The sequence below is a fragment of the Gopherus flavomarginatus genome, chromosome 7 (assembly GCF_025201925.1).
Source record: "Gopherus flavomarginatus isolate rGopFla2 chromosome 7, rGopFla2.mat.asm, whole genome shotgun sequence".
NCBI lineage: Eukaryota > Metazoa > Chordata > Testudines > Testudinidae > Gopherus > Gopherus flavomarginatus.
The window spans coordinates 29,371,755-29,396,390 of record NC_066623.1 but is presented as its reverse complement, the minus strand read 5'-3'; the positions used below and the strand labels follow the sequence as shown (position 1 = coordinate 29,396,390).

At 41.8% G+C, this 24,636-nt stretch overlaps 1 protein-coding gene across 1 annotated transcript in view; it reads right to left on the bottom strand.

Moving 5' to 3' along the window:
* Nucleotides 1-24,636, bottom strand: part of WWC1 (WW and C2 domain containing 1) — a 138,869-nt gene that overhangs the window by 23,466 nt on the left and 90,767 nt on the right. The window contains exons 9-14 of the mRNA XM_050962549.1: nt 17,976-18,218; nt 13,926-14,015; nt 10,724-11,256; nt 1,854-1,962; nt 1,191-1,271; nt 46-132 (exon numbers count right to left, since the gene is read on the bottom strand). Coding sequence (XP_050818506.1) covers nt 46-132; nt 1,191-1,271; nt 1,854-1,962; nt 10,724-11,256; nt 13,926-14,015; nt 17,976-18,218 — 1,143 coding nt within the window. The remainder of the gene's footprint in view (nt 1-45; nt 133-1,190; nt 1,272-1,853; nt 1,963-10,723; nt 11,257-13,925; nt 14,016-17,975; nt 18,219-24,636) is intronic.

Here is a 24,636-nt window from a genome sequence, read left to right as displayed (position 1 = left end):
AAGTCTATTACAACCATTTCTACAATGTTTATTTAATCTACTTACACTTTCTGATCTTGCTGTAACATTAGAGCAGGAACGTTATTCAGCTGCATGACTAATATTGCAAATTGTTTATTTTTGTCATCATACCTGAATTAATTGGAAAAAATGTGAGAAGACACATTAGCAACAACAAAACTGCCTTAGACACAATGAAAAACTGTTCTGTTTTCAAGACACCTTCAGATTTGCTGATTTGACATTTACTGCACTAAGATATTTGAAATCTGACATGAAAACTACACCATGGGAGTCTAAAAATTATTTTCTGATAGCTTGTTACGTATAATTCAATCAATCACATTTTAGTTATGTATAAAATTTTTGTATAACAACCAGTGGACATATACTGGTTTAAGGCATTCAGATAAGGTGTACTATAAATTTGAACCAAGGCATTAGAGTATTTTTACCTGTTATTCAGGTAAATAGCTGAATTCCAAAAAAGATTTTGATATTTAGAATCATATCTAGGTAAAAATAGCATCGTAGAAGAAAATCAATTATATTTAAGAATGCCCAGTGGCTCAGGCATTTTTATGCTGAAGAAGTTAGGAGTAAACAATCCATAACATCAGTAACAAAACAAAATCGAGTGGTCTTGTGCTAGTTATTTTTTCAGAGCTGTTTCTGGTGCGGCCCCCCCAGTCATTTGAGGAAGGCCCTCTATATCCAGCCCATCATGTTGCCAACTCCTCTTGCTGCTCTTATCATACAGACGGGATAGCCAATTTAGCCTGGCATTTATTATTAGGGTTAATAGCCACCCTATTAGTTGGTCAGAGGGGATGGAGAAACCCAGCAAGATGATTTCCAGAGACCAAATCCTGTTTTTTCCATGATGCATCTAGTCTACTGAGGCCACAAACAAAAGGTCTCCATTCTCTCATTGCTGATTTATCCTGGTGAACGTAACACCAATAGATTTCCACTGGTATGAGTGAGAGCAAAACCAGGCCCAGAGTGTCCAGGTAACAAGGTGATAATCACACTTTATAGCATACATTAAGCAAGATTAGTCCAATAACAAGGAAATAAAGATATTGGAAGGAAAAGGATATAGAGAGCATGCAAGTCTTATGAGAACAAGATATATCAAGAACTATTAAGATCAGAGTCTCAAAAACAACAGAAGCCACCCAGCTTACTTCATAGCAATTTGCACTTTGGCAGTTCCAGCTGCTTCTGTATGATCACCGTCAAACATTATCATTTCTGACACACAGAGTCTGAAAGAAATCAAAGACAATTAAGGGCCTGTGGAATTTCAGTAAGACACAGTTAATTTAGGAGGCACAGCCTTTTCTCCTCTCCACACAAATTTTTGAGGGATCTGGGCATACGGGTCTGTTAAGAGATTTTGCTTTCTCTTAGGATTTCTTTAAGTGTGCATATTAGAGATACATATTTACAGTGAGTTACATGTCTCCCCTCTGCTACCAGCAAAAATGTGAGATAGGAGGCAAGACAAACTCAAGGGGTTAAAGCTATATTGGAAATGCCGCCTGGCCTCATTCTCTGAAGTGGCTGAACCTTTTTGGCTGAAGTTTTCCAGATAAATTCAGCCTGAGGCAGACACATGGTAGGAAATATTTCAGCCCAAACAGTCATGTTTGGCAAAATTATGACCTTATCAGTTATGTGATGGAAAATATCAGGAAACCTTAACAGGCAGTGCTGCCTGCCCTACCTATCATATCTACAGAAATTTGGTAAAATCCTAGAGTCTATATCTTAACCAAATTGCAAAAAGGTAATGCTGGCTTGATATCTGAATCATGAGCTTCTTACTAAACAAATCTACAGTATACCTTTGTACAGCTGCCTCATACACCCCACTGTCTCCAGCAACAGATTCATCTGACACTGCAGCTGACACACATGCCACCTTCAGTGTGGCCCCTCCAGCTGAATTTACACCTATGACAAAATGAAGGGAGGAAAAACAAAGGTGTTAATGAAAAAGAGCTGGGTGCATCTGCAACTGTAGTTTTCAAGGCAAGTGTCTTTCTTTCGCTCATGTGTCAAGTGATAATAGGCTTCTGACTCTAGATGGAACTACTCTTTAGCTGGTGTGAAATTAGTCCTGGTGGACAGGGCCACACTGACAGACTTGGTGGCTGAAAAGCTTCTCTTTAACCTAAGACAGCAGAAGGAAGAGTAGTATCTTTATTTTCCATCCATGGGTGTATGAGCTCACAGCAGACACTGCATAGACAGCAGCAGGACAAGCCTCTCCACATAGCCTGAAGGGTGCCTCAATTCGAACCATCAAAACCTATAGAGAAAAATATAAAACCTAGAAAGAATGGTTGAGGAATGTGGTAGAATATGAATTTTATCTGCTATAGCTGTACATCGAATTTAGATCTGTCTCTTAACTTTAGCTACCCAAAGTGTACTCAGCTATTTTTGGAAGGGAAGGGGAAAGGTTTTGCTCTGTAGGTTTCAGAAAATCTTCTGCATGCACATTGTACTAGTGTTACCTTGAGAGCAGCAGCCTTGGCAGGAATTCCAGGACCACTAGGCAAAAAGTTGGATGTAACTTTCCATCAGTGTGCTTTTTTTAACAGCCCCCCATTCCTCAAACCTAGCAAAGCATGTACTCCATTAAGGATTACCATTTTGGCTGTAGTCCTGTTTAAAGAGTGTAGTTTGATTTTCCCTCTTGTAAAATAGATCATAAAACAAATTATTTCCTCACTCTCCTCTAACTCAAACTGTTGAAAGAGTTTTGTTCAAACTTCTGCACACTCATATAAAAGTCACTTCCAGCTAGGGACCAATCTTGAAAATTTCAGTCCAAAAGGTGAATGCTACAGATGAAAGCAGGGGCTTCGAAATTATTTTACAGTTAACTGAAGATGGCACTACAGGCAACTCCTATAATTGCTGATTAATTTTGCAAAGATTCAGCTCAGAGGTGACAGCGTGAACTAGTATCAATGTTATTTTTATAATATGCTGCGGGGCAATATTTTCCTTTGCATTCTTGTACAGAACTGTCAGTGAGAGAAGTAATCTAAGCTTTCCCCCTTAGAACATAAAAAGAGGCTAGCAAGCATTCACGGTGTAGTAGTCATTAAACAAGGCAGATGATGAAGACAGAGCTAAAAATGACATTTACAATCCTATTTATTTTTTCTTGTGCTGTCTTAGCAGACTTACTCCTGCTGTATTCCCACTGAAATCCATGGGACTACTGTAGGTATCAAAGCAAGCCCTATATTTATGGCTCAGATATAAGGGATGGCATGATTAATCTCTGTGTTTCTTTCCTTATTACCATGGCATAGCCTTTACTCCCTGGCTTTTAATATGAACGTTAAACTTCGCTGGTAACTTGTTTTATAGCCAGTCAGTTGAGACTTACACACTGCCTCCAAAAGTACAAAGCTAGGAGAGAGAGAGAGAGAGAGACAGTGTGTGTGTTTGTTTGTTTTCTTTTCTTAGGCAAGAACACTGCAAGTTAGTCCTCACATACCAGAGCTCTTTGTCCCTTTTCAATTACACGTGCCATTTAAACACTTCAACCAGATAGTGTCTGCCAGAAAAATGAAGTCCTCCTATTCAGAATCACTCTTCAGGATACTGCTACAATGGACAAATACATTAATGGAGATATACCTGTCTCCTAGAACTGGAAGGGACCCTGTCATTGAGTCTAGCTCTGTGCCTTCACTAGCAGGACCAAGGACTGATTTTGCCCCAGGTGGCCCCCCTCAAGAATTGAACTCACAACCCTAGGTTTAGTAGGCTAATGCTCAAACCACTGAGCTATCCCTTCCCCTCTAAGGCTAAGTAGCATCCTTTCCCTTACTAATTCAATTACTATTCCTTTCTCACCTTCTTCCTGTCCTTGTCCCCTCCCCCCCCCCCCCAACTCACACACCCATACTTCTCTGAGATTAAGGGAGACCAGTTAGCTCTATTAAAATTTTATTTTGTTTTTGTTTTTGCTTTCTCCAAGTTACATATTCTGGGTGTCAAGTTCATTCAGGTGGCCGGCAATACATCCCTGTGTTACCAATGCAAATTTCCCTGAATGGAGACAAGCCAGAGTCAGCCATTATTAAAGAGCTCCATGCCTGCTCTTAGTGACCCCAGGGAATCTTTCCTTTTGTGCTTCTAAAAGAGAAAAACTGCTAAACTGGAAGTCAGAAAAAGTAATCCAGAAAAACGGGGTTGAAATATAGGGAAGAAAAACAAATCATCCCGAACCACCACTGACTTATGCAGAAGATAAGGGTAAAAACTAGGGCTGCTGATTAATCGCAGCTAACTCATGTGATTAACTAAAAAAAAAAATTAATGGAGATTAATCGCACTGTTAAACAATAGAATACCAATTGAAATTTATTAAATATTTTTGGATGTTTTTGTACAGTTTCAAACATACTGATTTCTATTACAACACAGAATACAAAGTATCAAGTATCAGAGGGGTAGCTGTGTTAGTCTGGATCTGTAAAAAGCAATAAAGAGTCCTGTGGCACCTTAAAGACTAACAGAGGTATTGGAGCATAAGCTTGCGTCTGACGAAGTGGATATTCATCCACGAAAGCTTATGCTCCAATACCTCTGTTAGTCTTTAAGCTGTCATAGGACTCTTTGTCGCTTTTTACAGAATACAAAGTGTTACTGCTGAGGGCATTCTGCACCAAAAAATTAAAAATTCTGCACCAAAGAAACCCAAATTCTGTGTACAGTATTTTACAAATCTGCTAATTTTATTTGTCAAATAAATGTGGAGGATCCAGCATGGCATTGGGAAGCACAAGCCAGTGGCTGCACGGAGGTGGGAGATCACTGTGAAGCTCTGCCCCGGGACATGGACTCAGCTGTGAGCCTGCACCCAACCCTGATACAGTGCAAGGACCAGGCCTGCCCCAGAAACATCCCAGGGCCTTGCACCTCTGTGCCAGGTGCACCAGGTGGTGACAGGCAGACTCAGCAAAGCATGATCCAAGTGTGGAGGAGCTTAGTGGTAGGGGGGGATCCAAGTGTGTGTTGAGAGAGTTCTGTTTGGGGCAATCTGGACAGCTCAGTGGGGGATTCGGATGCACAGGGGCTTGTTGGGGAACCACCATTCCAGAGGATATGCTTCTATGCAGATGATGCTCATTAAAAAAAAAAAAGTGTTAATTAAATTTGTGACTGAATTCTATGTCTCCTGCTCTGTTTTACCTGCATTCTGCCATATATTTCATGTTACAGCAGTCTCGGATGATGACCTAGCACACGTTCGTTTTAAGAACACTTTCACAGAAGATTTGACAAAGCACAAAGCGGTACCAATGCGAGATTTCTAAAAACAGCTACAGCACTTGACCCAAGAATTAAGAATCTGAAAAGCCATCCAAAATCTGAGAAGGAGGAGGTGTGGCGTATGCTTCCAGAAGTCTTAAAAGAGCAACACTCAGATGCGGAAACTACAGAACCCGAACCAGGAAAAAAGAAAATCAACCTTCTGCTGGTGGCATCTGATTCAGATGATGAAAATGAACATGTATCAGTCCGCTTTGCTTTGGATCGTTATTGAGCAGAACCCATCATCAGCATGGATGCAAGTCCTCTGGAATAGTGGTTGAAGCATGAAGGGACATACTAATCTTTAGTGCATCTGGCATATAAATATCTTGCAACGCCAGCTACAATGGTGCCTATTCTATGTGAAGGCCTGTTCTCACTTTCAAGTGACATTGTAAACAAGAAGCGGGCAGCATTATCTCCTGCAAATTGTAACCAAACTTATTTGTCTCAATCATTGGCTGAAGTAGGACTGAGTGGACTTGTAGGTTCTTAAGTTTTACACTTTTATTTTTGAATGTAGTTATTTTTTTGTACATAATTCTACATTTGCAAGTTCAATTTCTTGATAAAGAGATTGCACTACAGTACTTGTATTAGGTGAATTGAAAAATACTATTTCTTTTGTTTTTTACAGTGCAAATATATATAATCAAAATAAATATAAAGTGAGCACTGTACACTTTGTATTCTGTGTTGTAATTGAAAAATATTTTTGAAAATGTAGAAAACATTGAAAAAAATTAAATAAATGGTATTATTTTATTGTTTTACAGCACGATTAATTGCACGATTAACCGCTATTAATTATTTTAATCGCTTGACAGCCCTAGTAAAAACTCTCACATTCTTCAGGGTAAGTAAGAATCATGCTTTGTCTGGGAAACCCCTAGCATAATGAGAGTTCTACCATATACAAACAGTAAAAAAGAAGTATTTAGATACTACAGCCACAGTGCATAGATATTTGGGATAGGGTGTTATGGAAAATAGACATAACAGAAGTTATCAGAGCTAACATACCATAGGCATCCTGAATAGGCTAGAAAGCTCTAAAAGCAGTTGGTGGGTAGGATTGCCAGGGGTCTGGTTTTCGACTGGAACGCCCCGTCCAAAAGGGACCCTGGTGGTACCGGTTGGCACCACCGACTGGTCCGTTAAAAGTCCAGTCAGTGGTGGCTCAGGGCTAAGACAGGATCCCTGCCTGCCCTAGCTCCATGCAGCTCCTGGAAGTGGCTGCCAGGTCCTTGTGGCCCTTAAGGCACATGGGCAGTCTGGAAGCCTCTGTGCGCTGCCCCGCCCCATGTGCCGGCTCCATTGCTCCCATTAGCCACTAACCACAACCAACAGGAGCTGTGGGGGCGATGCCTGTGGACGCGAGGGTAGCATGCAGAGCCTCCCTGGCTGCCCATGCACCTAGAGGCTGCAAGAACCCGGTGGTCACTTCCTGGGAGCTGCAGTAAGCCCCACCGGACTCTGCGTTCCGCACCCCCTCCAGCACCACAACCCCCTGCCCCAGCCCTGAGCCCCCTCCTGCACCCCAATTCCCTTATCCATAGCCCCACCCCAGAGCCCATACCCCTAGCTGGTATTCATCTGATAACATAGAGTACCAAACATTTTTCCATCTGATACCATTATGTTCAAGCCAGGAAATTTAAACATGTGAGAAAGAAAACATCAACACATGAGAGGTTCTTACAACTGCATGAAGAGGAAGACATCACGAATTTGCGCTTACACTGCATTGAAGTGATACTGTAAAAGAGCCATGTTGGTGTCTTATACAAGTCTTTGTACATGATAAAAATGGAACCTGAAGCCATCAAAAACCACACAGATTAGGCCAGTAGTTACCAATTATGTGCAACTGTGTGTTTGTCAGGTAATCCTGTTAGACCATCAAGGGCTGGATTGAAATGACTAATAATCAAATTAACTAATCACTATATCTTACTCTCTTTTATTGTCCTGACCAAATTTCATATAGAATTTGATATAGTATCTGTGATGGATCTCAGAAAAAGAATATTTTCTATCCTATTCAGGGCCTTACACCTAAAATTAAAGGAGTAACACCACTTTGCCAGTAAGATGTGCCATTCCTAGAAAGAATAGAGTGAGATAAGAACTGAACAAGAGCTTTAAATCCCCATGTTATACCAATTACTGATTTCCCTCCCGCCCCCGAGTCAAGAACTGAACCAAACAACTGGCTTTCAGGCTATGTGCACACTACAGCTTACATGGATATGTAAGCTTGCTCAAGGGTGTGAATAAGACACCCTCCCCCCCCAGGGATGTAAGTTACATTGACCTAAGCACCAGCATGGACAGCACTATGATGGCAGGAGAGCTATTCCCACTGACACAGCTACTTCTGCTTGCTGGGGCTGGAATAATTAAGTCGACGGGAGAGCTCTCTCCTGCCATTTTACAGCATCTGCACTAGCAGTGCTGCATCTTTTGCCATTGTAAGATCTGTAGTGTAGCCATAGCCAAAGTCTCTTGCTATAAGCACTGCTGATAGATTTTTTCCTATTACAGGCCCACTCTCTGCCCTGACGGACGACTGCACAGGCTCCATTGCATGGATAAGATATAAATGAAATGACAACATAAATCTGAGTTCATTAAATTTGGTCACACCACTAACATGGATTTGATTTCTGTTCTTAGTAGGATTTTTCTTAACCTCTCACACATGCAATTTCAGCTGCTCTCAGAAAAGCAACTGTGGGCCATACGAACATCTGAAGTCAGAGTATAGAGCTTTTTTATCATTCTCTATGGACTAGATTCTGTTCAGTTTCATTCTTGACTTCAATGGAATTACTCTGCAGGTACATCAGAATTTGGCCCAATATACACTTGTTATATACATGTTTGATACTTCTCAATGATAAATAACTAGACTCTAACCACCACACATTTAAGATGGAAAAGGAAGCATATTTCAAAGCAGCAAGGACTTGGTCACATTTTTTGTTAAAAAAAAGAAACCCCCTGAGGGATATACGATTTAATTCTGCTTACAAGAACGTGAGCACATGTTGTCCAATGAGGCCAAGTACTGACCATAACACTCAGCCACAATGTTTAGCGTTACATTGAATTGTGTGAGTAATGCCTAGAGAGTGAAATCTCTTCTCCTTACTGCCCTGAAATAAACTACTTATGGTGATTACTTTGTCTGCTGACTGAATAACAGCACTAATCACTTAATCTCCTTAACACCTTAGCTTTCATTTAACAGCCTTGACAATCATGAAGAGCTAAACAGGTTAAAACAAATCACCATCCAGTTCTAAGGAATAAATACTGTTTCATACTCAGATGAAAAAGCATCTACCGTGTAGGGTGAGGGTAATGTCACTTTAGGGAATTTTAATTATGAAATGAAGCCTTAAAATGACAACTGTGTAGATACAAAATGGTATCAGGTCGTCATCACATTTCACTAGTTCCCCTACATTCATGTAGGTTTTGGGTTTTTTTTAAACATATCCTACAGCACTAATGTTGACTTTCTACTCTTTTTCTCCACTGAAGTAGAAAATAACCATTTCATTCACATAGGCCCCACCTTCACTGACATCTGACAGATGCTAGTGTCTGCCTGTGTGGATCGATTGTACTAATTGGTATCTGATGCTTTTAAATTTATTTGCACAGGGTCAGTAGCCTCACAAAGGAAAGTGTTTGCTCCTGTATTGAACCCTTTTAACAAAAATCCAGTATTCTTAAGTGTCTCATTTTTATCATGCTTTTTATCCAAACAAGTTATTGTTGCTAAGAGACTTCATCTTTGAAACAGCTAGTTCTCAAAGCATAACATAGCCATCCCTGCTCTGCGGAAGTCCATGGAAGGGCTAACCACTGAATTTCCTGGGAGCAAAGTCAGTCCCAATGTGCTCTTTCTGGGATTTTTTTGGTTCTCTAATTGTTGAGTAACTGACCTGCAGGACCACCTTGCAGATTTCCACCCGTGAGCTTTTTTACTGTGTCCTTTTAGGGAGTTCACGTTAAGGCACTCAATTTTATGCTTAGGCACTAGGCACCTACGATAGGTATTTGGGCTCTGAAGTGCCAAATTAAGCACCTTGATGGAGAACTGGGCACCCTAATTTAGGCACTCAAGTTTGAAAATTAGCTCCAAGCTACATACGTACGTGTGTGTGTGTGTGTGTGCGCGCGCGCGCACGCACACACAGAGACACTTATAGACAGGCTTGGCAGCATTCGAATTATATTATTTGCCAGTAAATGTCAGTTTCACCTGATCATAACAATCGGCACAAGTGCAGCCTCCCTGCCTTGTGTCTGCCGGGATCAGGTGCCACTGGCTATGCAGGAGCGCAGAGACTCTTCTGTAGCCCCACTGTCACGGTCCCACACATTCACTCCTGCACTGCCACAGGGCCTCTGATATCCAATCCCTGCAAATGAATGGTGTGGGGAAGGCTGCAGTCCTGGCAGGACAAAGCAGAGACCCCTGACCAGGGCTACAAGGAGGATAGGGATGACATCTGGCCATAGGGTAGGCCACCCCGCTGCTGAATGGCTCCATCCCTGAGCAGGAGCCATTCAGCAGCAGAACAGCCTCCTCTGTGGGTGGAGGGTTCTGCTCTATCCCAACCGATCTGCAGTCTTCCTCATATCTTGTGCCTGCAGAGATTGGGTATCACTGGCTCTGCAGCTAAGCAGAGAGGTTTATGCAGTTCTGCTGTCATAGCCCCACTCACTCACTTGACAACCAGGTGAGTGGGAGCCATCCCCTGGCAGGAACTGTTCCGCAGCACCCCACAGCCGGGGCCTGTCCTCCTTCTTGCAGTCCTGACCAGAGGCTTTGCTCTGCTGAGTCAGGACTGCAGCCTCCCCCACACCTTGTGTCCTGGAGACTTGGGCCATGCAAGGAACCCCCTGTAGCCTTGCTGTCAGTGCTGGGAGCCTAGTGCAGCCCCACTGCCAGCGCTGCACGAACTCTAATTCCAACCCTACCTCCTTTTAATTTCTCACATCTGTGCAAACAAAAATCATTAAAAATAAAACATGTTTATAATTGATTAATAATTGTTAGGAAAAATAAAAATCAAATGCTGCTAAGCCTAGTTAGGGACTGAAGTGGTTAGGAAAGAAATTCATTCCTGGATATGAATTAAATCATCAACGCTTCTCCAGCTGGGGTAAAGTATATAGTTAGATGTCACAAATGCATTATTGGATAGAGGCTGCCAGAAGTCCTTGTACTAAAGACTGTTGAGCAATGTTTGCAATGTCTGAATTTTAGCTTATTGCTTTGCAGTCCAACTAAAAATATTGTTTTAAAAGAGGATCTTAAAGTTACTTTTAGGTTGAGCTGTTACTGTACCTTGGCCTAGATGTTTGTCCCCAGCCCTAGGCTCTTCCAATCTGTAGCTGCCACTTCCAGCATTTAGAGAGAGTTCAGAAAGACTTGTATTTATATCTGTATCTTCAAAGTCCATGTGGCTCAAAAAGGCATCTCCAGTTAAGAGAGGATCTATCACTAGTGGGGAGCAGGGTGGAGAAGGAGATGACAGAGATGACCTTGGAGATAAGGATGTCATTGATTTGGGGGTCCCAGACAAAGATCTCAAAGCCTGGATACGACCAGTGGCATCTGTTTTGTGAGTTTTTGCCACCTCATTCTCATGAATAGTGGTGATATAGCCTGAAGGCCTAAATCCAGCGGCTCCCTCCAAGAGTAAGAAGTCGACTTTGTTCTGATAGTCCGAGTCCAACTGTTCCCACTGCTCACAGTAGAGATCAGTAAAACTGGCTGAGGTGGAAGAATCCTGACTAGAGGTGGCAAGAGATCCTCTGCTCGATGCGAGAGAGCCATGGCTGCTGCCCGAAGACAGGGAAAGCATGCTGGTAGAGAGGCTGCAGAGAAATACAAACATGTCAGAGAAAGCTTGACTTTTACACCATGCGAGTTCTGAAAGACACCGTGACATTTTTATGCATGACTCATCACCACACTCACCAAAATGCTGGTGCAGTTTGCTATTTTAGCTTTTAAACAACAAGACACCAGTCCATAGCGTTAGGCACCCAGACAATTTAGAATTAAAATCCACACAGGAATTGTCACCCAGCAGTACAATTGATTGAAAATTTCCAAACTTCAATTGATGACACTTCAATGAAAATAGGTGATGTAATTTGCTTTTTTCAACAATTTGTATTCATCATCCTATGAGCCCTCTCTTCCACACACACACAAATAATCATCAACTCAAAGCAACAAAGGATTAGAGTAACAGCATTCTTTGTTCAGTTATGCGGAGGCCCTCTGGTTCTTCTTAACCTTCAAGATGGAGCATAAGAACAGGTCCTTTGCCCCATACAGGAAAGATGAGCTTAATGCCACAGTGAGGAGATGACGATCCCTTCATGTCACAGGAAGTTTCCAGTTGTCTAACCTCAAACTCCAACCCAGTATATGGCCTGCTGTGAAGTTTAGCCTGCAATTATCTGGGATGGGCCCAGTAACCTGCTGTTCTGAGCTGACTTGCAAGATTCAGCTATGTGAAAAATTAGGATTGCCAAGCAGAATCAGTCTCAGTTATTCCAGTGCCACAATAGTGAGTGACTAAACACAGCTCTGACTAGCCATTTACATCTGGAGATCTGCCTCAAATCAGAATTAATCTCAAGTGAAGTAAATGTTAGCTGAGTCCTTGGAGGATGCTTGTTCACATAAAAAGACCCTGACAATTCTGCACAATTGTTTCTGCTCAGTAGAAACTCAGAACTGACATAGGAGATGTTATAAATCAGGCAGCAACATATTGGCAGATGTGTGTGTGAGAAGCCTGTATTAGGACTGTTTTAAGCTAGCCTTATTTGGCTTTCATTGCACAAGTGAGAAATTCACACCAACTTTTATTTAAGAGAAGCAGAATGCAATGGGGTAAAGTGTGTAAGAGGATTTTGTTGAAGAAAGAATGCTGGACTTGCAGATTTGTTTTAATAAGATGATGAACAATTTGTATTTTTGTGTCAGTTATGAGATCAGAAAGAACAAAATAAAATACCATTCCCAAACTAAAACAGAACTATATAATAGGCCTGACATATGTTACCAGCGAGGCGTTGCTTTGTGCATGATCCTACAAATACTTAATTACCAAGTACAGTACTTACTATGCAGAGCAGTTTCATTTAAGTCAATGGAATTATTCAGCATAGTAAGTACTATACTGCAAACACTAGTAGTCTTAGAGCCTTTAGTCCTCACTTCAGATCTAGATTTGCTATTGTTTAAAAACTTACACTTGGGTTATTTTTAACATGATTTAAAAAAAAAATTCCTAATGCTGAAAAAGCTAGGGGAATGCTAATTAATAAGCATAACATTACTTATTTGTGATTTATGGATCAGCAACACTGTCTAGGAGTGGTGCTAAATAAATCATACACCATATGCTTGTTCTTTTAAGGAAAACATGCATATTTCAGCAAAGTTTTAGCACAGACTGCCTTCTGCACTAGGATGGCAGATGTGTATCACATCAGTCTTATGAAAAACACCTACTGTGTGAAGCATGGCTTAAAAGAGGCCACCAGCATTTGAGTAGGAACTTTGGTAATGTTTGTAGGACTACTGAGAACTAGTAAATACACTCTATTATAAAACAGTTATAATTTTATTTTTTAAAAGAATGCTTCTTATTCTTTCCCTGTGACAGAAAGTTTGGCTGATCTTCATTATACTGCACATGCAAATACATGCATACAACCATCTGCTCATACTGTGTGTCTGCCCTAGTCACTGAGTGAATGTGTCAAGAACAGAAAGTACGGTGTTCAGAGTAAGGAAGTAATGAGTTATACAGCCCACTCAGTGAACTGGGAAAGGAATGCATGATGTGCTAGAAATAATGCCTACTTCACCACGTGGGAAAAGCTGCCTGCCTGCAATAGTTCTAAGTGGTCTCTCTAAGAGTCAGGTATCTTGCACTAAAATTTCTTTCCGCTCTTTTCACTATTGCCTTAATGAAAGTAGTGCCTCAGAGCAGAATTCAAAAGGAAAAACAGTAAATAGCATCAGCTCAGTTTGCCCAGTTGATAGAAACCCTATTTCTCCAATGGATGGGCCAACTCTTAATCGAGTTCTGAGGATGATTTTAGTGCCTGAATACGTGTACTTTCTCCACAGCTACTAACCTTATCCTTTTCCAAAAAGATAGTCTGAACAAACTGAGTACACAATATTTCATTAGAACTAAGTTCAAAGATACCATAAATACAACGGGCACATTTACAAGCAGGAGCATAAATCTGAAGTCCACTTTCAGAGATACATGTGCTGTAAGTGGCTTAATTATCAGGCATAATAATGCATACTTATTTGCTAAGTTTTGGCCTTTAGCAATGTCAACTTCTGTGATGAGTTATTTTATTACTCCCATCCCTCACCCGAATCCAAGCATTTTATTATTTCAACTCTTATTATACAAAATTTGAGCACTATGATAAAGGAGAAAGGGCAGTCACATGATGCCCATTTAAAAAATATGTAAATCTCTGAAAGACTGAAAACTCACTTTTTCAGCTGGGTGTGTAACGTTACAACTAATCGTGTTGTTTCCTCCAGTTCGCGGACCAACTGATTTCTTTTGCTATTCAACTTCAATCTAGAGAAGACAGCAAAGATGGACAAAAAGTTAAAATGACATTTTAAAATTAAAATGAAAAAAGTGTGCCCTTACTATGCAATTCTGGTGAGACTAAGTAGGAGTAAATTAGGACAGTAATCAGCCCTGTGTAATACAGTTCTATACTTTTTTTCATGCTTTTTTGTTTTCTTAGTTTTTTAAACAGCTTCAAGGAACACTAAAATCTGGGGCCCAGTCCTGCAAATGCTTATTTCTGGGTAGAGTGGCAAGCACTATACCTGGTTGTGTTTCTAGGATCAGTACATAGACATTTGGTGGTAGTTTTTGGATAACTCAAGAGGCATTTTGCCAGTCACACAGTTAGAGTCTTACAGTCAATGTATCAAGAATGTGGATTTGTGAATTATCCTTTTACTCAATTTCAAAAAGGAGAGGGAATACATTTTTCATGGTAAATATTTTGCTAAATAAAATAGGTAAAAAAATCACATCGTTAAAGACATTTATGATCCAGTGTAATTTCCAGATTTATATAACATATTTCTAAGCATTCAAATTCTAACGAGCACGTGCAGTTCCATTGTTTTCCTTCAGCTACTTAATGTCACCAGAACTCTGCTAAGCAGCTGTAGCAGACCACAGAATCTTCCTCTATAATTGGTAATGAAGCATGGATATATTCGTGATTTGGTTTTCAGTGGGAGATTCTCCACACACTCACACACCTAATGGGAAAGGTGGGTTTTTTCAGGCGCTTCCCTCCTACACCTCTCCTCCCACTGAAGGAGCTTTACTAGAAACTCCTCACCATAGTACCCGGTATGTAGTTTATGTAAATAGAAACAAAGACTAATGTTAGGTATTATACAGACACTGCCTGAGGCTTCATGCCCCATCAAGAGTCTAAATCCAGTCTAGCTAAAACCAGGCTAGTCTACGCAGCCAGTTAGTGTGCGGCAAGCTAGAGAATGTAAAAGCAGCAAAGAATCCTGTGGCACCTTATAGACTAACAGACGTTTTGGAGCATGAGCTTTCGTGGGTGAATACCCACTTCCTCAGATGCATCTGAGGAAGTGGGTATTCACCCACGAAAGCTCATGCTCCAAAACGTCTGTTAGTCTATAAGGTGCCACAGGATTCTTTGCTGCTTTTACAGATCCAGACTAACACGGCTACCCTCTGAAGCTAGAGAATGTAAATCTACAGTGCACCAGTGGTCACGCAGCAACTCGCCATGTGGACCCTGTTTGCTGCACACCCTGGCTTGCTGGAGACTTACTCACCGTTTAGACAATCCCAGGAGTCATGGAAAAGGCAGCCAGAAGAGCTCCCTGTCTAAAATGGCCAAAATGTGTTGGACCACTTAAAAAACAAGTTCCAGACCAAAGAACTCCTGGAAAAGCCTTGCCATCAAGCCTGAAGAGTTCAACTTAGAGACCAAGAGGAGGAGCAGGAACAATCTTTACTTACTTACACAATAAAGCATAAAGAGTGAGCTTGGGAGTGAGAGGGGCAACATGGTCCACTGGATATGGCATTAGGCAGGCAATCAGGAGCACTGAGTTCTATTCCAAGCACGTCACTAACCTTCTGTTTGCTACTGGGCATGTCATTTATCTCAGTGCCTCAGTTTCCTCTCCCATCCTTTGTCCATTGTCTATTTTGACTAGAAAGTCTTTGGGTTCAGGGCCTTCTCTCACTATATATTTGTACAGCACCTAGTACAATTTGATTTGACTCTCTTTTGGGGTCTCTAACCACTACTATAACACCAATAAAAAACAGATCGCCAAGGCCAACTCAGTTAGGACACATGAAAGTTTTAAAGTTTGAGGATGATACCAAGCTGGGAGGGGTTGCAAATGCTTTGGAGCATAGGGTTAAAATTCAAAATGTTCTGGACAAACTGGAGAAAAGGTCTGAAGTAAACAGGATGAAATTCAATAAGGACAATTGCAAAGTACACCACTTAGGAAGGAACAATCAGTTGCACACATACAAAATGGGAAATGACTGCCTCGGAAGGAGTATGGCGGAAAGGCATCTGGGGGTCACAGTGGACCACAAGCTAAATATTAGTCAACAGCGTAACACTGTTGCAAAAAAAGTGATGTATTAGCAAAAGTGTCGTAAGCAAGACACGAGAAGTAATCTTCCCCTCTACTCCATGCTGATTAGGCTTCAGCTGGAGTACTGTTTCCTGAGAGAGTTCTGGGCACCATACGAGCAAAGATGTGGACAAATTGAAGAAAGTCCAGAGAAGAGCAACAAAAATGATTAAAGGTCTAGAAAACATGACTTACGAGGGAAGATTGAAAAAAATGGTTTGTTTAGTCTGGAGAAGAGAAGATGATCAGGCACATGATAAGAGTTTTCAAACACATAAAAGGTTAGTATAAGGAAGAGGGTAAAAAATTGTTCTCCTTAACCTCTGAAAATAGGACAAGAAGCACTGGGCTTAAATTTCGGCAAGGAAGGTTTAGGTTGAACATTAGGAAAAACTTCCTCTCAGGGTGGTTAAGCACTGGAACAAATTGCCCAAGGAGGTTGTGGAATCTCCATCAGGGGAGGTTTTAAAGAACAGGTTAGAAAAACACCTGTCAGGGATACTCTAGTTATTGTGTAGTCCTGCCTTGAGTGCAGGGGATTAGACTAGATGACCTACTGAGGTCCCTTCCTGTCCTACACTTCTATGATTTAGATCACAACCATATTTTATATGTATGTAGGTAAAGCAAGAGAAATTCCCTTGAAGCACTAGCATTACTTCAGATTTACAATGGTGTAAGAAAGCAAATTTTGCATTTTTGCCCTTAGTTAGAACATTTTCCATAGTAGAGAGAAAAGTGGGATAACCCAAGCAATTGAAGCAGCGGGTGTTTGCTAGGGATTAGAAAGCAAAATATGATCACTCAGCTATATGACGTTGTCATTGAATTCAGCACTTCCACATAAAGAAAACTCAGCACAAGCACTGAAAAGCTAGCTTTCAGGGCTTACAAGTTTTGCAGTGAGGAAACCAGATGGAGATTTTAATGAACTTGCACATTTAGACTATATGTTTCCTGTCCTAATTATATTAAAGTATCTTCAACTTCATAAGGCATAATTTATTTTGAAAAATAGAAGCCCTACCCTGACAGCTGTTGCATTGTAGGCTTTTCTTGATTGATACCTTTGGCCGAGAGTAGTTTTTAAATTTGTTAGACTAAATTTCTAGTTGAAATTCTAGTTTCATCTCACTTCAGAAACTTATGAAATACTAATTAAGTTCATAGCTGTACACACTTCCAAGTGTACACATATATCTGAGTATACTGTGCTTCATAGAGGATAAAAATTTGATTGATGCAGAAGTCAAGTGGATCTGAAGAAGTGGGTTTTTTACCCAGGAAAGCTTATGCCCTAATAAATCTGTTAGTCTGCCACCAGACTCCTCGTTGTTTTTGTGGATACAGACTAACCCGGCTACCCCTCTGATGCAAAAATCAAACGGGATTCTCAGTGGCATCATTAACAAAGGGGGCAATGTGTCTAAAAATAACCTTTTCCTCCCTGCTCCTGCCCTCAATTCTTTTGTGACATCCCAAAATGAGAGTTTCCGTAAGCTCCAAGTAAAGGAGTTAATTTTGGAATGGTAGTAGGAGCCATTCATTTAGCTAGAAGTGTTTCACAATAGTAAAAACTCACGCGATTAGGGATCTCTTCGGTGTCTGGAATTTTTCCAATATGCATGAATATATTTTTAGCATACTTGCGTAGGACAGCAGCTAATTACACAGAGTAAAAGAGAAAGGAAGTGAGTGCTTGAGGAGGTTCTTTCAGATAAAACCTTAAAAGCAGAAGACTCTTAGCTGCACATGGACCTTCCTAGAACCTCAGGGCACCCTGCTATTTTGCCATGATAAAAGTTGATTATTTATTCTTATTCTATCTGTAAGCCAGTAATTTAAGATTTGCTCTGCTCTGGTTACGTACCTCTCTGTTAAGGCTTTGCTTTGAGTATCTCTTGCAGCTTGAAGGTCTTCCTCTAGACGTTTTCTCTCCATCTCCAGTCTTTCCACTTCACCTCGAGTCCACTTTCGGGGGCTAATGAACCGCATTTCCTTTAGGAGCTCCTCCTTCTCATTGATTAATATTAGTCGGTCCCGTTCTGAATCCAGCACACCTGGCCAGGCCTCACTGTCCAGTTTAGCCAAATGTATTTTTAAGTTTGCTATTCTACAGAAAAAAAATAAAGTCCACTTCACATACAGTGTTTGTGTTTAGTGGCCTGAGCCCAGCTGCTACTGGACACATGTCCGCATAATGAACCACCATGACAATAAGCATCCTTGCTACGCTGCTCAGCCTGGAGACTGAACTACCCTGACCTGCTGGCATTGTTTACACTATGATTTTCCAGATCCATGACTGTCAACAGTGCAGCACAACAGGTGGCAGGAAATTGAAATGTATGTAAGACCTAGAAGTTTTTAACCACATCTTCTGATAGTGATAGACACCAGACCCATCTGAGAATTGCCTGCACTACTGCTTCCACCAGCTATACCTAATAGAAGTTATGGGAGTGAAAAACATCTTGGTGTAAACCTTAGAGATGTTCCATCCAAGTCAAAGCTGGTACACACAGGCTGATACACACTGCCACTGTCAGTGCTCTACCTGTTTTGTGGATCGACAGAACTTTGTACTTCAGGACTGTGAAGTGCTCTTTATGGATACTGGATTAAGTCAGTTACATTTCAAATGAAAAAAACTGATCTTGTATTGACAAAGCTAATATGATGCTAGCTAGTACTAAAATAATCTGAATATTGAATGTTGAACAGTTTTAGTAAAGCACATTTACGGGCCAATTAAAGTACAATTACATCATATATTGCTAGTCAGAAGTGTAACAGTATGAGTAGTTATGTTAACATTTATAACCTTAACTAATACATCTGGATACTGTGTGAATGAGCTTGTTCCTAAACTCTCAGCTCTGGGTTTCACAGCACCCTGCTATTTTGAACAAGGTTGCTCAGTGCAAGTCCAGATTTGGAAAAAATCAAAGCATTAAAACTTAAACCTCAGGCAGCAGCAACATATGTGTATGTGAACAGTTAAAGGGGTGACAAAATATCACTCTGAATCACTAGCCACTTACATGGATACAGCATAAAAACTATTTTGATTACAGGCATTATTCCAAAGCCCAACATTAAACTTTATAGTAACTGGTACTTCAGGGCTGCATCATATGTTCAAGAACCTAAGAAAGGACAGATAGGTACTGAATAACCAAAAGAAGGGAATCAACAGCAATAGCTGGTATAGCAGTAACTATAATGGTTTAAATAGAGTAATAGCTGGAGTTTTAGTGGGTAGCTATATAGCAGATCAGATCACATAAATTTCCATTCTAGCTACCTGGACTCAAATCACTTAGGTTTTTTAAGCTTTCCCCTTTAAGGATGAAGTTTTCCATGCTTTTTCTCTGACAAAAGCGTGGACCTTTGCGAAAAGATTATACAAAAAAAAGTTCAGCAGTTTTGATATAAAATATGAAAGATGGTTTTTTTTGTTTGTTTGAGGGGATTCTTTTTTAACAGCTCTACAGTTGAAAAGGCTGGTGTTTGGGAAGATGAAGTTTGGCATGCAAATTATCCTCATGGGACAGTAGTTACACATCTCATTCAGGGTGTAATAAGACTGGAGTTAAACTGAAGTCAATTGGTTGCCAATTTGAGTTTGCCAATTCTTTTGTACTCCAAACATACTACATTGTTCCAGAACACAGATGTTTGATGTTTATGCTAGGCTGAGCGTGTACAATTATATTTATTAACTCAGGTAAATGGGCAGCCAACTAACTGGGATTAAAAATCTTAGGGCTTGTCTACATCACAAAGTTGCAGCGCTGGTGAGGGGGTTACAGCGCTGCAACTTAGGAGGTGTGCACATCTGCAGGGCATCACCAGCGCTGCAACTCCCTGTTTGCAGCGCTGGCCGTACTCTCGTTTTGTCTCGGGTGTAGAGGATCCAGCGCTGGTGATCCAGCGCTGGTAATCAAGTGTAGACACTTACCAGCGCTTTTCTTGACCTCCGTGGAATAAGCAGGTATCCCAGCATACCTGAGGAAGCCTCTGGTAATCAAGCAGGTCTCCTTCCCCGATTTGCTCTCGCGTTCCCCGAACCCCGAGCAAGCAGGTCTCCTTCCCTGCGGTTTGCAGGGGGGTTCGGGGAACGCGAGAGCAAACCGCGGCGAAACTGGTCTCCTTCCCCGGTTTGCTCTCGCGTTCCCCGAACCCCCGAGCAAGCAGGTCTCCTTCCTTGCGGTTTGCAGGGTGGTTCGGGGAACGCGAGAGCAAACCGCGGCGAAGCTGGTCTCCTTCCCCGCGGTTTGCTCTCGCGTTCCCCGAACCCCCGAGCAAGCAGGTCTCCTTCCTTGCGGTTGCAGGGTGGTTCGGGGAACGCGAGAGCAAACCGCGGCGAAGCTGGTCTCCTTCCCCGGTTTGCTCTCGCGTTCCCCGAACCCCCCTTGAAGCCGCCCAACAGCGCTGCAGTGTGGCCACATCTAACACCACTTGCAGCGCTGGTTGCTGTAAGTGTGGCCACTCTGCAGCGCTGGCCCTATACAGCTGTACTAATACAGCTGTAACAACCAGCGCTGCAAAATTGTAAATGTAGACATACCCTTAGTGTAAATATACCCTCAGGTACAGACTAAATTCAAACCCTGATTGGCTTCTCAGAGTTAGCAGGATCACAGAAAAGGTGTCAGCCACTGTTATATGATTATCAAAGGCTTTCAGGATTCAACTTCCGTCCTCCAGCTCCAAAGCACAGGAAGACCAGAAGTCCATAGGGATCTATGAAAGGGAGGCAACCTGGCCAGGACTAAGGGTATGTCTACATCTACAATTTTGCAGCGCTGGTTGTTACAGCTGTATTAGTACAGCTGTATAGGGCCAGCGCTGCAGAGTGGCCACACTTACAGCAACCAGTGCTGCAAGTGGTGTTAGATGTGGCCACGCTGCAGCGCTGTTGCACACTGCGGGGAAGGAGACCTGCTTGGAGGGGGGGGTCGGGGAACGCCAGAGCACACCGCGGGAAAGGAGACCTGCTTGGAGGGGGGGGTCGGGGAACGCCAGAGCAAACCGCGGGGCTGGATACCTGCTTGAAGGGGGGGGGGGGGGGTCGGGGAACGCCAGAGCACACCGCGGGGAAGGAGACCTGCTTGGATGGGGGGTCGGGGAACGCCAGAGCAAACCGCGGGGCTGGATACCTGCTTGGAGGGGGGGGGTCGGGGAACGCCAGAGCACACCGCGGGGAAGGAGACCTGCTTGGAGGGGGGGGTCGGGGAACGCCAGAGCAAACTGCAGGGCTGGATACCTGCTTGGAGGGGGGGGGTCGGGGAACGCCAGAGCACACCGCGGGGATACCTGCTTATTCCACGAAGGTCAACAAAAATGCTGGTGAGTGTCTACACCTGATGACCAGCACTGGTGATCCAGCGCTGGATGCTCTACACCCAAGGCACGACCGGGTGTACGGCCAGCGCTGCAAACAGGGAGTTGCAGCGCTGGTAATGCCCTGCAGGTGTGTACACATCCTAAGTTGCAGCGCTGTAACCCCCTCACCAGTGCTGCAACTTTGTAGTGTAGACAAGGCCTAAGCCTATCTAATTAATTCTCATGACACTACAATGGATGTTAACGCTTTTTCTGTCACTTTTCTGCACAGAAGCCACATTTGGGGAGAGGGGCATTCTTAATGCAGAGCCAGTTCCCACAGGAGTGTTGCTTCTTCTTAATTAATTTAAATTCTATAATTATTAGAAATTCATCCGACTGTTCTTAGGTCTTCTTAGAGCTATTTTGTTTCTGACTGCCTGATTAAGTGCAATAGTGTGCTCCAATGAAGAATTAACAGTGGCATTAATTTATAATCCAAGAATTCCTCAGTACATTTTGAAGGAATATGAATTTTTATAAGAGGATTGCTTGGTATTAATCTGATCACTCCTGGCATACATTTGCATGGATATGGCTTTTCAATGGAATTTGCTCTCAATGCTCTGCACATATTCTTACACCTTTTTTAAAAACTAACCCTGAATTTGCCCCTGCTTTCCAAGCAACCACTCTTTGCTTTTTGGATTAAAAAAATAAACCCACTTTTAAAGTCCAAAATTTTTTTTTCATCGTAATGGAATAATTAATTGCTTTGCAAACAACCTGGCATTTGGCTGAAAACTCCAGCCCTTCAGCTTTCACAGACTGAGCATTTAAACCATATCATTCATGCACAAGTCTAGATTTGCATTACAAAGAAATCAGCAATAGTAGGTTCTGAGGTGCCAGGTACAGAGTCATTCTGAGTGCCTATCACCTCTGAGGTTGAAGGAAGTGGAGGGAAGGATGCTTAGTTTTACTTTTAACGGTACTCTTTTTAAATAGAACAATAATTCTAGATTGTTTGTTTGCTATCTCGATATGCAATCTGACTCCTTTATTGATCCAAACAAGTGGCTCCCTCTTTGCAGGAACAAATCACAGCATATGCACTTCTATACCTGTGTGCACCTGTAACCCACACACCTTCTGGGTGTGGTGTTGTGTCCCATCTAGTGGCACCGAGACCACTTAGAGTGAGAGATAAAATGAGTCTGCTCTACAGCCCTAGCTAACAGCTTCTGCACTTCAATGGCTGATGAAATGGCACCCACCAAAATGGAGGTGGACCTTTAGGAAGTGTGCTCACAAGAACATTCTTAAACTTTTGTAATGCTCCACAGTGGTGTCAAATATGTCATTAAGCCATTAAAACATCCATTTAAGACCTTCTAAGACAAGTCCTGGTCAAGGATTCAGTCACAATAGCTGGAATCTGCTGTCCAATTCCAACCTTGTTTATCCCAATTTGATTAAGGCCTGGTCTACGCTTTAAATTCAGGTGAACATAGCTATGCTGCTCAGGGTCTGAAAATTCCACACTCCGACCAACATCACCATGCCAACCTAACTCCCAGTGTACATACAGCTAGGATGATACAAACATTCTTCCATCAACTTAACTACCATTACGTGGGGAAGTGATATTCCCACAGTGATGGGAAAACCCCTTCGATGGTACATGCTGGCCTACACTAAGGGGTTATGCTGGCAGAGTTATAGCACCATCACTATGCCACTATAGTCCCCATAGTGTAGACATACCCTTAGGCCTGCTCTGCACTACAAAAGTAGGCTGGCACAAGTCACTTTGTATTGACCTTTCCTTCGAGAAGTCCAGCTAGCTAAGGATGAGACTATCACCAGGACCTTCAATCTTTCCAGAAAGGGATGTTAAGAACGTTAGCAGGAGACCTACAAGTAGTCTGGCCCTTTGGATTTCAATTAAATTAAATGTTATAACTAAGTTAACATTAAGTAACCCCTATTTCCAGGCCTTCGGTTTTATCTTTCCAGATAATTCTGTTTTATTAAGCTCTGAATGTTTACTCTTCTCACTGGGACTCTCCTGTTTACAGTGGGTCTCTCTACATAGTGCCTGAATCCCTGACTCACTTATGGAAAAGTACTCATTAGCTTACTTGGTTCTTTTGGGAGAGTAATGCTCCACTGGGTCCTGGGGACAGAGACATTCTTATTCTTCCTACAGACTCAGCATAAGGGGCCTTTCTTTTAATTCCACTTTGCCAATCTATGGAGAAGGTAAGAAATACCTGGGGTTGCAAACTTTGTGTAATTTCAAATAGATTTTGAAAGTTGGTTCCAATAATACAGGGACTTCCCTGCAGGTTGGTCTACTGTTATTATTGTCCCACTTTATGATAAGAGGGCTACAAAATAAACCTGGGAATTACCATCCAATCAGCCTTTTAGATGTGGTCTTCAAAATCTATTCCAGATACTTCTTAGGGCTCACAGCTGTAACCTTTTTGCAGCGGACAAGCCAGCTTTAAGAATACAGCTTCTCAGCTATAGTTAATTGTTTCATGCTCTCACATTTGATCAACAAATACTGTTTCCCCCAATGGGGGAATATTTTATGTGGCCTTTACTGATATGTAATTTGCTTTTAAGTCTGTTGACAGAAGCTATTTTAGGGAGAAACTTGCAAGGGCTTGGTAAGGTCTCAGGTTAACTATCTTTTGAGAGCCTTTGTTGGCAAAACAATGGCCAGGGTTAGGATGGGGTGGAAGGACAATCCAACAGATCCTATGTCTATTATAAATGGTGTGTATCATGGTTTATTGTCCTCCTCTCTTTTTAATTTTTATATTAAATGGTACTGGGCCTATTTGAGGGGAAGCAGTATTTTGCCCCTAAAATTCTGAACTGACCAGTGTCCTGCTATAGGCAGGTACGGTTCTGTTGTCACAAACACCTTTGAGTCTGAAATGTCCATTATGGGATTTTGGCACTTTTTATCAGCAGGAATACACAACTATAGATTAGCTGAAAACTAAAATATTTACTTTTGGACATAAACCAAAGTTCCATAAATGGATAATTGATGACCATTATATTGAACAGGATAAGTCTTTTTCTTATCTGTTTAAATGCTTTACATTCAGCTGTGAATAGGATAAATGTATATAGGAAGTTACGGGGAGAGCCTTTTGATCCATGCAAACAATTTTTTG